The sequence below is a fragment of the Haliaeetus leucocephalus genome, unplaced genomic scaffold (genome assembly GCF_000737465.1).
Source record: "Haliaeetus leucocephalus isolate CR32 unplaced genomic scaffold, Haliaeetus_leucocephalus-4.0 Scaffold646, whole genome shotgun sequence".
Classification (NCBI taxonomy): Eukaryota; Metazoa; Chordata; class Aves; order Accipitriformes; family Accipitridae; genus Haliaeetus; species Haliaeetus leucocephalus.
The window spans coordinates 5,874,373-5,890,174 of NW_010973082.1; the positions used below are offsets into that span (position 1 = coordinate 5,874,373).

At 37.8% G+C, this 15,802-nt stretch overlaps 1 protein-coding gene across 1 annotated transcript in view; it reads left to right on the forward strand.

The window, feature by feature from the left end:
• Window positions 1–15,802, forward strand: part of CA10 (carbonic anhydrase X) — a 211,496-nt gene that overhangs the window by 34,234 nt on the left and 161,460 nt on the right. Inside the window, exon 2 of the mRNA XM_010578677.1 lies at window positions 4,420–4,494. Within this exon, the coding sequence (XP_010576979.1) occupies window positions 4,420–4,494 (75 nt within the window). The remainder of the gene's footprint in view (window positions 1–4,419; window positions 4,495–15,802) is intronic.

A 15,802-nucleotide genomic window follows, 5' to 3' on the forward strand; every position in this document is an offset into this window, starting at 1 on the left:
TACAACGTTATCTGATGGTTTTAAAATAGTTTTACTGACTGAACAACAGCTTCTCTTTGAAACACAAGCCTACTCATTTTAACCTCTAAGCTAGATAGAGTTAACTGCTGACTTTATGGGGCATTGGCATCTTTTGCTCTTTGCATTTACTGTACATTTTTATGATCCTGTACAATGCTGTTTCCCTATATGTGGAAGTCGCTAGGAAACAAAAATGCACAACATCTTGCAGAACTTAGCCTGTAATTTTATGCTCCACAATGAGACATACCTACAATAATCTGACAAAATGAAAGCAACACGTGTCATATCAGCTCCAAATAAATATCCTGTCTCTTCTACAACAGCTGCATTGAAAGGGATCTGACATAATGGTGTTATATCAGCAGAGCTACTAATCTCAGATACTAGTGATTTCAGTACCGAGGGAGAGAATGCTGTAGCAAATGGAGGTCATTCAATATCCTCTAGCACTTTGGCCAAACGTGGCATTTTGGACTGTCCCTAGTAATGGCAGAATACAATGCTGATTCTAAAAATTGCTGTTGCAGAGCTACTTGTGCAGGTAATCTGCTCCTAACAGCGAAGTGTCTGTTCAGATGGGCCTGTTTATTTTGATGCCTTGCAGAAGCAACAATGTTTCTTGGAAGCAAAAGACATACTCTTGGTTTTAGTGGTAAAAGCAGAAATCTCTGAGGTATCAGAAATGAAATAATTTTTTTAGATATTTAACCCTCTTTAGGGATTTACAGAATTGCTTTCTAGACTTTTTGTCTCCTCAGTATCTTACGTGACAGGTCATGCCAAAAAAAGGAGCTGCCATGGAGGAGCTGCAGTGTTCTGGTAGGAACATAGGAGTATCAGAATCCACACAGTAAGCACACGTCCCTTTTTATGGTCCTCAAGTGGAAGAATTGCAATGAGATGTATAATAGTTTTACTTTAACTGAAATAAGAAGGAAGCTGAGAGAATTTTGCTATTTTCAGTGTCATGAGGTGGCACATATGAAGAATCCTTTTCCTTGGCAACAATTCCTGAGCCATAAGGTTGAACCTGTTTACCCAGGCACAATGCCATTTTGTCAGATGGGCATTGATACACCAATTGTAGAGACCCTGTGTTGTGTGTGCATCAGGTGTAAGTGTCCCAGATAGGATTCCCAGCAAGGATTGTCCATATGTCTGTTCATTCTAATTTTGTATTCCCTTGTTCCATTACTAATCCAGGTATGGGTCTGATTATGTTTCAAAAATAGAGAACAGCTTTTTTCTCCTTTAATAAGGCCTCTTGCCCACTTGCGTAACGCAGATTGGAGTAATGGTTTAGGAAAAGTTTTTGGAAGACAAACTTTCCTCCCTGGCCTTACAGACCCCCTCCTTCTACATTCAGAGAAATGAAAGCTTTATAAATCTTCTTCCTTTCTAAGCAAAGTCCCTGTAGGATCCATCAGAGTAAATCTTTGGCATCAAGCTAGATTTTATATGCACAGCAGAGTGGAAATCTGTGTTCAGTCACTCTCTGCACTATTTTGCAGGATATTTTGCCTGAACTGGTATAAAACAGTGAGGTTTCAGGGTTCAGGAAAGAGTATGGCACTGGGGATTGTGTCCCTAGCTGCTCTCTCATGACAACCACCTGCCTTTCCTCTTGATTTCCTCAGTGGCCTGAGTTTTCTGTAAATCAGCAGTAGTCCCAGCATTGCTCTTGCCCTATCTTAGGTATTTTATATGGCTATGGTACATCTTATTTTGCTTATTGTACTCCTTTTTATGTGTTTCATTTTCATGTGTATTGAAGAGGTAAGGATCTGATATCGGTGGAATGTGCAGAGTGATGCCAGGTCATGCTCTTCTCTGATAGCTGAAGCAACTGCACAGGCATCCAATTATTTAGTACAAAGCTTTGATAATCTAATTTGCTTCCTCATCTCATGCATTCTGTTCTATACTAATACAGCAGATCTGAAAAAATATGACAAAAATCTTAGTTTTCCTGATATTCCTTTTAGAATTAGCTTTACTAAGTGTTGGGGCAACACACTGAAGTAGAGCTGCAGAGCCAGCATCTTGTGATTTTAGTTTAATTTAAATTCTGAATAATGGATTGTATTTTTCTTCTGAACCTGGCATGTATCATTTAGATTGGCCACACAGTGGGCAAAAGCAATACATTTTTCGATTGTGCATGTTTCTATGAATGTTGACAGTAAGCAGTTGCATCTGAAAATACCCATCCTCCCTGAAGTCTTCTTAACTTGCCTCTATCTACATACATTCTTTTTTCACCGACTTTTAAATTGCAGCTGCCCCTGGTTGGCTGAACCAGCTTTAGGTGTGTATATTACTACAAGGTGCACTTTAATGCAATGTAATTTTCTGGGAAATATTTAGTAGAAGAATGATTGCTGTGCTTTGTTGGGACTCACTTTTTAGTATCCTCTCCTTTTGCTGAAGTCTTTAAGGACATCCTGAAATCTTTAAGGACTTCTGTTGCAGAGCATAGAGGCCTAAAAGCAACCTGCGTAAACCAGTGTTGAGATGCAAAAAATTGCAGTTCAGACTGGATATGGATATTTTGCTGCTCAGATATTTAGATTGTGGGTTGGGATTTGCCATTTTCCAAATGTTTGTATAGTGCAGTCCAGCACAACAAAGCCATACACGGTTTGAGTTCTCTAGGCAAAGATATGAAAGCTAAAATAATGAAGATAACGTCATCTGCAAACTGTAAAGTGTGCACAGTGGAATAGTCCTTTCAGTTTAACGTGTCACCATTCAGTTAATGGAACGAGCATCAGTTCTGCAAGGAGAAATTTGCATCCACACATACCCCATTCCACTGGTGTGTCTGGATTTCTGGAAAAGCAGAGTGTTGGTCCTTCTGTCAGTATGTTTAATTAACTTCAGCTTTACTTTTGTTTCTGCAATTTACAGTCAGTTAAATCATAAATATTGTTTTGTAACTGATAGAACAGTATGTAATGGTCCTCATCTTGTATCCTTTTTAGTCTGAATGTCACATCCTCTTTGTAATTTTTAATGACAACAACAATTTTTATTACATTGCTGGAACTTTTCCCAGGGTAATTGTGTCTTTTGTATATAATATGTGATCTAGAAATGAAACTGCAGCAGAAAGCTGGTAAATCCAGCATCTTCTGTAGCTGCGTATTTATGTTAAAAAATTTCTTGGACCTAGTGCAAGAGATTGAAAGTATCTTATAAAACAGAACCAACCCCAGATTTAAGTTAATGATACACAAGGTAGCTGAGCTTTCCGTAGCTCAGTGAGAATTGCTCTAAATATGAAAATATCAAGCAAAATACAAGTGAAGGCAGAACATATTTGCATATCAGCTCTGATCTGCTATCTTATGGAAATCAACTGCATGTTTGTCTTGCTGTGTGTCTGTATGCCCTTTGAAAGTATTTCCAATTAACAGAGATGTTACATTTTGACCACAAAATTTGCTCCAGTTCTGATTTCCTTCAAGACAAAGAGAAATAATGACCTTATGAGCAGCAAACTGATTGATCAAGACATTTCTGCTCTTAGCTTTTCAGGAATTTAGAGATGTCATTTAAGCAACAGTCTTCATCAGGGGCAAACCTTATCCAAACCTTAGATTTTTATTGTTACAGCCTTCAGAGTATTGGTCAAAGAAACCTTTCATCGTGTAACTGTACTGCGCTATCACATGCAACCATAATAGAGTTGCATGTCACATACGCATAACAGGAGCAAGCATCTTGCCTAGCTACCAGGATGACTGCGGTGGGGAATAAGTAGCAAGTGCTATATTGCAGACAGAGAAGATAGCAGAAAATATTTCTATTCCTGCCTCAACATTATAGCATAAGCCAATATTTGGGAAGCTATGGGCTATGCATTTCTGTTCCGGTTTTGGAACTCAGAGGGATGAGAGGAGAAGCAGTTATAGACACAGCTATTACCTGTCGTTCATTCTGTCACTTCTTCCCATTCAAAGTGAGAGATTGTTGGAGAACTTAGGAAAGGAAGGGGAGAAACTGCTTTTCAGTCCACCAGCTTGGACTCAAATACTGGCTACTGTGTATGAGCGCACTCTTTTTCTCTGTATTTTTATCCCATAATGAATTTATGGGTGGCACAGAAACCATCAGCAGTGCTGAAGATCCTGATTTTCTACCTGTATTTTTAAGTTGTGATCAGTTCTTCAGAAGCTGCGTATGTTTTACTGAATGAGAAACAGGGACAAGGTCCTCTAAGATACAGATGCATAGCATAATTCAATATATTGAATAAACATCACTTGGGAACTTGAGGAATGGCTCTTCTGTAGAAGATGATACGCTGTTTAGAGTTTCCAAAGCTTATATAATTAAATATTTCCTATGCCTTGCCTTAATTTTATGGTTTCTTTGATTATTTCTTTCTAGCTCAACAAAATTCACCAAAAATCCATGAAGGCTGGTGGGCTTATAAGGAGGTGGTCCAGGGAAGCTTTGTTCCAGGTAAGTGTAATTTAAAAATCTTATTTTTTATTAAAGATTCTTTTCACTGGAATTAATATAGTTGGGTTTGGGGGAGATTTTTTGGTTTTAGGTTTTTTATCCATCACAAAGATTTGAAGTACACAAGTACTCAGCATCACATTATAGTGAAGCATAGCAAGGTTTTTGTCAATACATTGTCCAAAGACTGTGGCTGTTTTCTGAGAAAGAAATTGCTTTGATGACATTCCTGGTTTCTCTCAGTAAAAGTAACATGATGCTACTTTGTGAATGTGTGTTCTGTGTATAGAAAAGAGAAAGGGAGGACTGAAAAGCAGTATTTTTAACTGTTTGAAATTAACTATCTGATGCAGCACTTCTAGATAATCCCATTCTTACAAATTTAAGACTGTATTAGGAAAGGAACCTAATCGAACCATGAACCTAACATGCAAGCTTCACTGATTTTTGTTTTGGAAACAAGAAACAGTGAGTGAAAAAAGATTAAATCCTAACTTGGCTTCAGTAAGATTTAGTAAATGGTAAATAATTAGTAGGCATCTAAAGGGATCCAAATAAGCAACAGCAGCTGAATTTGATAGGCAAAAGTGAAATTCTGGCTAGCAATAGCCTGGCATTGGTCAGTATTGGTAGAACTCCTCCAAATCATGTGTATTGCTATATACTCCTTAAGTATAGCGTGGTCTGAGTAGGCCTTAGCTTGTTCTTTTTAGCTGTGGATCTGTAACACATTTCAGGATTCAAGCTGCCTGAGACACTAGTAGTTCTTAGACTGACAATTTTTTATTTTGTTTTTGACCTACATTTAACAAGTGATCTTTTTGTGCTCCCTTTCTCTAAATTATTTTATTCTTTCTTTGAAACAGAATTATTTTGTTGAGTATTCACTGTTCCATTTGAGTAGATGTTTCCACGTAGAAGAGGAATCAGGAAACTTTAGCAGCCTCCATTTTTTGTTCAGTTGTGGAGCTGATTTGACAGTACATTCCTCATTCAGGATACACAGAAACATTCAGTGATTATTTTGTTCAGTGTGTTTTCAGTACGGTTGAGATGAATATGCATTAATTTATGTATATTAGCTATATATTATAAGCTAAAATAGTGCTTCAAGTTCTATCATAAATGTACCATGAAAATTGCTACATGATTTTTATTTCCTCAAAGTACTAGAAAATATTGGCTGTTGTGTGAGCTATTCCTAAGAATCTGTAGATTTGATCTATCATCAGATATTTTCACTGTTGTGACAACAGTTACAATCCGACAGTCATTCAAAATACCCAAAATGCTGATTATCTTGATAGGAATACTAGTGCAAATGAGATGAAGTATTTCAACCCACAAGTTCCTGGCACTGAAATTCTTGTGAAAAGCACATATGAAAATCAACATCTACAAACCTGGAGCTTAATTACATATTGATGTAGCATATAGTAGCTTTTCAGATTTACTTGAGATTGGTTTGGACTGTCAAAGATGCTGCAGTGTATTGTTATGCATGTTTAGTTCCTAATGTTGATAGCAAGGGAAGAAACCTGGAGAACATAATCACCTGCTTTCAAGAAATTTCAGCTTTCCTGATTTGCATGACCCAGGTGGATGCCCAGTAGAAGATGAATGAAAAATATATTTTCTAAACAGACCTTCTAATTATTTCAGCTTAAAGTTATTGAGAAAAATAATTTAATTGTCAGCATATAAAGAAACATATGTGATCAGGGAATGCTTGTGGTATTCTAGTCGTAATAGCGTGAGAAATTTCTACTTGGGAACACCCTTAGAAAATTAGGGAGGAAACAGTCATGACTCAAACTTTCAAGAAGGAGGACCTTTTAGACTAGTATGGAGAGAGACCTCCTTTCTGAGAGCCCTGTATTACCCCTACATGTTGAATATTGGACTAACCTCACACACATCCTCAAGAATTGGCCCAGAAGGACAATTATGAACAACTCACTGAACCAGCCATGAAGACAGCAAGGGTAATTTGGAGTCACCTTTCTTGCAGACTGTCATGTTTCTTTCAAATTCAACTCTGCAACCTTTAAGCCTCAGCAGAAGAGAGAAATCCCATGAATTTTTACAGAACAAACAACTCATTTTTTTCAGCAGGACCCAGATTTTGGAGTCTTTGAAAACCATATTTAAAGCATTTCAAGGATGCATTTTATGGTTATGATCTCAGACTGACACATCACAAAGGATATGTTAGTGCATATTAAGTTTATCCATAATGTTAGCAGTCACATATCAGATCGCACATGAGATGCTAATTAGCACTTGAGAGGTGATAGCTGCAAGGCAGTCTGAGCTATAGCTGAAGTTGCTGACTGATGTGCACTGAAGCCAACAGCTATAGCCATCTGCTAAGATGTTTCTTTTCCACAGCTGTTTGTCCTGTCCCAGGGCTGGATGTTACCACCCCCAAAGATATTAGAAAGGAATATTTGTCCAAGACTCTGTCACTGCAGTTCAAAACTGGCATCTAAGCTAATATGATTGACATGAGTACAGCTCTTTAGCTGCTTAGGGGAGCAACCACAAGTGTAGAGATGACTAATTGGGGGTAACAGCATTGTAAAACACTCCAGGATGAGTTGCTAGAGTTTGTCTGTCACAGCTTTGGCTGTGTGAATACTTTTCGCCTACTTCAAAGCAAAGTCACTGTCTTTCTTTGAATTATCACTTCTTCTTTCATGTATAGTTGTGTAAGAATGCATTTAGGAGTGTATCACAATATGCCTAGGTTAGAATATGCCATTTGTAAGTTTTTCTGCTTAATACTCTGTTTTGGATGCATTTAAGTCAAGTCCTAACAAATACTGTGGATCCTGTGCAAATTTGTCTTTGAGTAGTTCTTAAAATCAAACCATACTTCACTACATTCCCCAAATCCCAGACTCCCTATATTCTGGGACAGATTTTTAGAAAAATTCTTTTAAATCCCCTTCTAATATAATATGTTCATCTGGACACAGTCTTTTTCCACTGTAAACCAGTGGCTTACAATCACTGGTGTGTATCTCGCATGTAGGAGAGGATATAGGCAGAGATGAGGTACAAGACCCATCACACTCTCTTTCCCAACTTCCCTTCTTGCACTGCTCAACAGAGAAGAGAGCAATCACGACTGACAAGTTCTCTCACTACAGTAACTGTGGCTCAGGTCTTTCTTAGCGCCAAGCCTTGCACATGAGGGTGCAGAGTTGTCAAGTGCAGGAAGGAAGGTGCATCAATGGCTGGATCTGTGTATATACTACTGATGCATAAAACACTCTCCCATCTCTCACCTTTTCTAAAAGCAAAAAATTGCTTTTATGATTTAAATCATGTAGCCAAACAAAATAGAAAGTTAGTAGTGCTTTAAAATGTTGATTGAATGCAAATTAGGTTCCAAATTAAATTTCAGGAAATGCTCAAGGATGAAGAATGAATACTTTTCTTTATGCACAGTGATTTGCATAATAATCAAATAATCTATAATATGACATACTTTCACCACATAAACTTTTTCTGATATGAAATATCAAAGTAGTTCATGATGGGTTAAAACACATTTAAATAATCTTTTTCATATCTTTTGTTTGGCTGAGTTTTGCTGTGACTATGAATATGCTGTGTCACTGAAGTAGTGCAAGCATTTTCAGGGTGGCAAAGGCAACAGTATTTCAAACTATTCTGTACCATTTCTTTTACTTTAAATAGATGTGCATAAACTTTGATACTCTTGTGTGTCTGATTGTATTGATTCTCTTCATACTGCTCCTGTTTTTTTCATAGCATCATAAAAGTGGGCTTTGGTAAGCATAAAATACAAAGGTGGTTAAATCTAATTTGTGATCACAGAATTCACTTGCCAGAACTCCATCCTGTTACTGAAATTTTGGACTACATGTTAATACAAGGGCATAAGTGTTTCTCGCCCAGGGAAGACACTGTTTTCATGACCCTCACTGAATTATACCAAGTCTAAAGTTACTTTACAAGGTGATAGTGCTAATCTTAGCTAAGAGGAGGAAGTCCATCTCTGCCACATAATGAGTGAACTTTGCTGAAGGAGCAGATAATGTTCTTCTCTTCCCTTATGATAAAGGTTGTAAAACAACTTTAATTCCAGATAAAGATCTACATCCGCTGTGATTCATTATTGGCTACAGATCACCAAATCAGAGGCTACCTGTTTCCTGGAGATTCTGAGAAATCCCATGTTCGTAGGTCCTTTCACAACTCATTTTACTATAAAAGGGAAAAGACTGCTAGAGATTGATAATGCTGCTCCTGCCTTTTGCAAGGATCACGTTGATGGGATTATGCCCCAACATAGACCAGCTGGCAAAGCTACACCAAGTCAAAAGGAACACTGGGGCAGTGTTTGTGAAGAACTGAGAAACTCCGCCCAAGGAGGAAATGCATGAATTCGGTAATGATTTACAAGGAAAAAGAAGGAAGCAATTGACAATCTTGGGCATGAGTGCCAAAACCTGATTTTAAACTTCCTGCTATCACCATGTGCTTTTGTTATGGCCCACACAGGCAGTTCAAGCGTCCCTAGTTTCTTCTGTGCGGGCTTTAAGATTTCTTTCATTACAACTTTAAGATTTCTTTTAAACTACAAATGTCTTTATGTACATGTCCAAAAATAACCTTTGATGGGCAGAACCCATCTGTAAGAACCATGAACTATTTGTCCATGGCCTGAAACTGAGAGATATGAAACTTCAAACCCAAACACATCTTAAACTTTCTGAAAAGCTTGTGTGTTATGCCATCCTCCAATCGCATAGGGGTCTATTTCATACATTGAGACTGGTGATCGCTTAGTTTGGCTGCCTGAATAATACAAAACTTAAACCTGCTAATTGCTACTCCTGCATTGCTCACTTTTGTACTAACTATAAAATTTGTTCTAGTTTTACTTTGGGACTTCAGGAGGCTGCAGCATCACTCCCAGTCTGGTGCATTTTGCTTGTCAGTGAAAACAGTGGTGCTGTCTGAGCTACAGCAGTGTTTTAAACAGTCTGCACACACTCTTCAAAATCATTCAGTCTGGTGCCGACTCTGAAGAATTAACCAGCCATATATAATTATTTATTGGAACAATAATAGTAGTTTTCTTTTAGAAAGCAATATATTGGAACACTTCATTTCTTCAGGGTGATAGAGCATAGATTCTGGAAATCATTCACTTATTGATTCGAACTTAGATTAGTATGTATAGTATTTCAGCTTTGGTTGTCAGTTAAAGATAGCTCGAAGGAAATATATTTTGTACCAAATGTTTTCTTGGTTTCTTACTTCCTTTGGTGATTCTGCAAAAACTGACTGTTTACAAATCAAGTAACTAGAAAGGAAACTAGATGTTTTTGTGTTTTTGCATGGGAGTTAGATATAATTAAAATGTAAAACTATTGTCTCACTTTTCAATGAATTGTTGATACAATTAATTATTTTAAAATAGCAAGGAACAGATGAGTTGACTGCTTTTAATTTGGAAGAAGAAAGGAACACTGTTGAGGGGAGACATTTGATGGCCTCAATTCTAATACAAATATGGCAACAGTTGGTTATCTTCCTATGAATTGTAACCAAATTACAGCATTGACTTTGAGACACTCTCACTTTAGTAGTAGTGCCGTACTTAATGAGACTATCAGAATGAGTCTGTAATTTTGAATCTTCCATAAAAGTGTAAAGAGGCTGGTTAGAGAGTGGCTCACACCTAGGGGTGTGAGGTTTGATTTATTCCTGAACTTCAATAGGAAAAAAGTGGCATTTAGCATATTAGGATCTGGTTATGGTTCTACATAATAGTGTACCTTCACAAGGAAATACAATTCCATGTGATACAATTTGGTCTCCAGGTTTAGTTAACAATTAGTCTTATTAAAAGAGTTTTATGGGTACTATGTGTGAATTAAAGCTGAGTTTTCCAGATTAATGATTTCATGGGTTGGATTTTCCTGACAAAGCCTCCCATGCTCCTGTTGTGTGGATAGTAACATTTTACTGGGAGATGAAATGTCCCTTGGCAAGTCAGTGATATAACTGAGAGAACCATGCTGTGCTTCTTTATAGCAAGAAGTGTATTTAACAATCTCAATCTATGTCTCTGAACTTCCGATCATACAAAGCTTTAAGCAAATATAAATACTGTGAGTTGTTTTATGAATTTACCTGATTTTAATACAAATGTGAATCTACTTGCTTGCATGAATAGATGGAGAAATAATGGAAGATACTCTGAGTGGTGATCTGTAATGTTCTCCTTCAATAGCAATCACAGCAGTGGTAGAAGGATCAAAGTTGACATTGATTGTGAAGATGTATGTGTGAGAAATGGGATTTATTTATTCATTTAAGAAAATGCTACAAGTGGCTGCTGAACAAAAGTGTCAATTTAATGATATTCTAGGACGTGCAGTAGGGGCATCTTGCTTGAGTAATGGACACATTCTTAGCAAGTTCAAGTGAGAATACACAAGGTGTTCATTCTTCTGTCTGTCATCCAATGGTCTTTCGTCTGTCTTAGTAATTAAGCAGGATTAAGGGCTTTGTCTTAAACGCTTTGGTAGTGATACTTCTCTGGGGTTGCCAACCAGCCTGAATCCTGAACTCTCATCTATCCTGTAAGAAGTGCAAAATGAACTTTAAAGCTGTAAACCACTTTGGCTGATAGGACAGCCCTGTTTGCTGTCATTTCAGCTGGGCCATTTCTGTTGCTAGTGATTATAGCCCTTAGAAGAAGGTGCAAACAAGGATGGCTGCATTAACTAGCAATATGCTAAATTGTTTTTAGCTACATCCAACTTCTGCAATGGCTTCCCAATACGTGCAGGAAATTTTCTTCTAATTGCTTCCTAGTTTCTAGCTAGCTTTGAATTACCTAGAAATCTCCCTAGAAGCTTTCTGTGAGACTGTTTCTTGAATTAATAACTATGGTCAGTCTCAAGCCAGGAAGAAAAACTGCTGCTACACCTTTCTGAATCGTGTCTTATCCAGAGATGCAAAAGTGATGGGAAGTAAGAGGGTTTTAGAAACTCCCTTTCTGAATGGAATAAAAGGGAGGAACAAAAAGGAGGAAAGGGAGTAAAAATGGGAGATTGATGGGGTAGGTAGGTTAGTCACATTATCTTGTCCCAACTGCATTATAAAAGCTGTGATAGCCTACGTTAGGCCTAGTCATATCAGTTTCCTTCCTCTATTTATGGCCTGTGTACCTTTAATGTTTCAGTGGTGGGTAGTCTAAGCTCACACTTAACAGACAGTCTCAGAGAGAACCTACTGTCTGTAGATGCTCTATACTTGATAGTAATAGGTAGAATATTTCTTAATCAGAAGGAAATAGCTCCAGCTTTTTATCACTTTCTCCTGTAGTTGTTTAGCAATGAAAGAAGACTATAACAAAACTTTGAGTCAATGCAGAGGAAGATGTACAGGACTACAGGACGCTACACGGTGTGGTTCTCCAGGGCAATCTGACTGTGGAGGAGGTGTCCTGGCAGAAGGCCTCCAGGGAATACACTCAGAAGAGGGCAGATCTGTCTACCTGCCTGCAGCATGGACCTTCTCCCCTTCACAACACCTGGTGGCACTGTGATTTTGTTGCCATAGCTCCCTTCTTACTTGACTAAGGACCCCAGGATTGGGGGTCATCCTTTACAGGTGCTTTTGTTACTGGCATGGAACTCAAAAAGTTACTGTCTTCAGGTTCTTCCCACCCCTTTGAATACCCATCTATGCAGCCCTTTTTACAAGGGCCTTTTGAACAGAGTAAGTTACTGTCTTACATATGGCCTGTAGCTGCAACCATTTTGCAAACAGATCTCTGTATACTTTTTTCCCCCCTAAGCTTCCTTCACTCCTTCAACAAAACAAATAAATAAATTTTAGAGGGCAAGCAATGTGAACTAACCACAGAAAAGAACTATGAAAATCTGAAATTTTAAACCTTGGCAGACTTGTGGTTGGACCACGGTTCTTTGCTAAAGTGGTCTCAGATCCCTTTTTCCCTTAACAGCCTAATCATCTTTCTTGGGTGTGTTTTTTCCTCCTAAGTTATGATTAATATCCATGGAAGAAAAATTGCATGTAACAGATGTATTTCGGACTTTGCTTCATTATAGTGACAGGACCAAATGATTCAAGTTGTCTTCCTGTCTATTTTGAGCCACAGTCAGGCACTGCAAAGGTCAAGCCTTCCCTTTAATGACAAATACTGCATTGGTAGCATGTTGTATCTTGCTGTGTTACCAGCTGTCTAGTACCTCTCCTGCTGAACCCACAGGTTCCTCCTGCTAGGACACAAGCAGTATCCCTCTTCTACTTCACGAGTGTACTAATATGGAAGACCTTCAAGGCAGTAATCTGCAGATCCTTGTCAATTATTGTACCTCACACTTTGCTGTTAGGTTAGATGCCAATTTTAGGGATAGCGGTACTCCCATTACTTTTTGATTAAGTTAAAAATCCTCTTTCCCACTATCCTGAAGTGGTTGCTGTTTACCTTGCAGTGACACTAGTATGGATTATAAGAAGAAAGAACAATTAAGTACCACTAATTCTTTGAGACAGCTGTAGCTGGTAGGGCTACCACAACCTGCATGAATGATGGCTTCTAGCTGGGGAGAAGTTTAAAAGATGGTGGTTACCATTTGGGCATTTATATCCTCAAACAGGAGAACAGGGAGCAGTATCCAAAACATCTGCTGTCCTACACAATGTGGAATCTACAATCATTACAGAATCTTGAAGGCCTACAGTTACTGTTGGTTAAGTAACTGCTCTTTCTGCAAATTTAATGCAATTTATTTTTTTTAAATATTATCCCAGCCCACTTTGAACTTTTTAAAAGTGAAAAGCCAGCAAGCCCACTTCTGTGATCTTTCAAGGGTTCATCATTCCATGATGAGCACATCCTCTTAAGCTTTTGCTTAAAAAAAAGGATCATTCCTATGCAGGACCTAAGATGTATCATCAAAAGTTTGGGGGTTGGAATAAGAAAGTAAGGCTGATATTAGGAATCTTTTTCTTAGGTTCTTCACTGTGACCTAAAAGCAAAGGAAGGAATTCCAAGTATAGACACTGGTATATAAAGGAAAGGGTTTATCATATTCTTGACAAGCTAAGTATAAAAGCATTTGAAACAGTAGTCCATGACTAAGTCATTAATAACTGAAAGACTGTAAATCCTTACTTTGGAGGATTATTCAGGATAGTTGTAACTGCCAGACAGCAAGGCTCCTGCACGTTGGTGCTGCTGAGTATATGTATTGGTATATTCAAGTTTATCTTATCTTGCGCCTCGACAGGCTAATCTTCACACAATATCTTAGTCGTTCTTGTCACCCTTTGGCAGTAGACATTTTGATGGTATCCATGTCTTAGAGGAGTAGAACTGAAGCACAGAGAAATCTGATAGAAGAATTATTGGCTGCTTAGAGACCCAAGGAACTTTTCTAAGCTAATAATCCAAACTGAAAGTGAGTAATGACATCTGCCATGGCTGATTACGTAAGGAGGGGACTTGGAGCTTTGGCTATTAATTACCTCATAGTAGTTGTCTTTTTTGTGTGTGTGCATGTGTTTTTGTACAAGACAGATAGTAGCAGTCATCACTCCCTACATTGAAAAAACCCTTTCTTTATAGATTTTCATTGTATAGTATAAAATAAGTTAGCGTCCCATGGAGAAAGAAGTCACTGAGAATAACAAGGAATAGTAATTTTCTGTGCTAATAATGTTCTTCTGTAGTGGCATGTAATTGTACTTAATCAGAGAAGGGTTACAATGCTTCAGCTTATGTTGGCTTAGGTACTTCTCCCATAAACCTGTATGGGATGATATAGAATGGGAAGGGATCGCAGTATAGCATGGAAATAGAGATAATGAGTGACACTAAGAGGTTGCCTCACTGCTCCTCCTGTCATTATCCCACTTACAAAAAATACTCTTGTAAAATGCTTTGATGAAGAGAATTGTATTTTAAGAGTACTACAATTACAATTTGCAATTATCTGTTTGGAATCCACCTCTCATTTCACTGAGACTATTTACATCAGGATATTATAGTGACTTCAGGGAGATTATTCCTAACTGTTACATTGATGATGAACCCAGCACCACTGAGGACTCTCTATAAATACAGCATGCAGTTTGCAATTCATACATCTCATTAGCACAATTTAGTGTAATTAGGGTAGAATTTGCCACTTCATACAGAGTAAAATATGGTCACTGCATCTACACCCTTATCTGTGGTTAAAATAAACTACTGTGAAATAAGATCACACCACTACTCTGTGTATGGTTACACAGAGTAACTCTTCTTGTTTGTTGTCAATGAAAGTTTTACTGTTACTCACAAAGAACTTCCCTGTCAAATCCTATCCCCTGCCTAATGGAGAAAGAGGTCAAAAAGAGAAGGAAATGAGGCTGTTACCTAAAGGTAGTTACAACATATAGTATGCAAGTAGTTTCCTCATAGACTGCTATGATTTAAGTTGTAAATATGGACTCAGAGGATTGCTTTATTATAGTATTTATTCAGTAGCCTGCAAGAACTTTATTTCTGAAAGTACCGTGTATGTATGTGTAGGATTACTTAGGCTCTTCAATTAGGGGATTGCTAGTGGTAGTCTGAAACCATTCATTTGTACTCAGTGAAAATTTCCTCCTCTTGTAACAGCTCTCTAAAAAGGTCAGTTGTGAATTCACTGGACCATGAATCTATTGAACACACTTGGGAGCAAAATCCATGCTCATCATTTACCATGTCTGCCTGCCTACGAGTACGTGGAATTATTATTTGGAGAAGTTTTACTGCTGTTACTTACACACATTAAAATACAGCTATCGTATAACATCACCCCCACCATGGTATTTTCTGGGCACATGCTATTTGTGGTCATTGAAAGATTTACTCTCTCTTACAAAGAAACTCACCATAAAATACAGTCACCTTCTTAATGCATTTCCGGCTACCTGCTGACCCTGCTCAGAGCTGTAAATTGTGTTATAGTTAATGACTCTGGCCAAGGAAGGAACCTTCCTGAATGTTATTGATTGCTTCTTTCTGCTACTGAAAATATTACTTAAAATTGTCACTTTTTCCTTTCTGAATAGAGAGTGGTTTTACATTAGGGCACTTTTTCATTTTGTATTTATAAAATGAACAAAAATACATTAGAGTTTCCAGACCAAGCAGTAACCATCTTTATAGTCAGCACATAAACCCTGAAAATAACAGCATAACATCATAATGGGAAACCTGACAGGTCGTTAAATACAGCTGTGCAAATGGCATTGC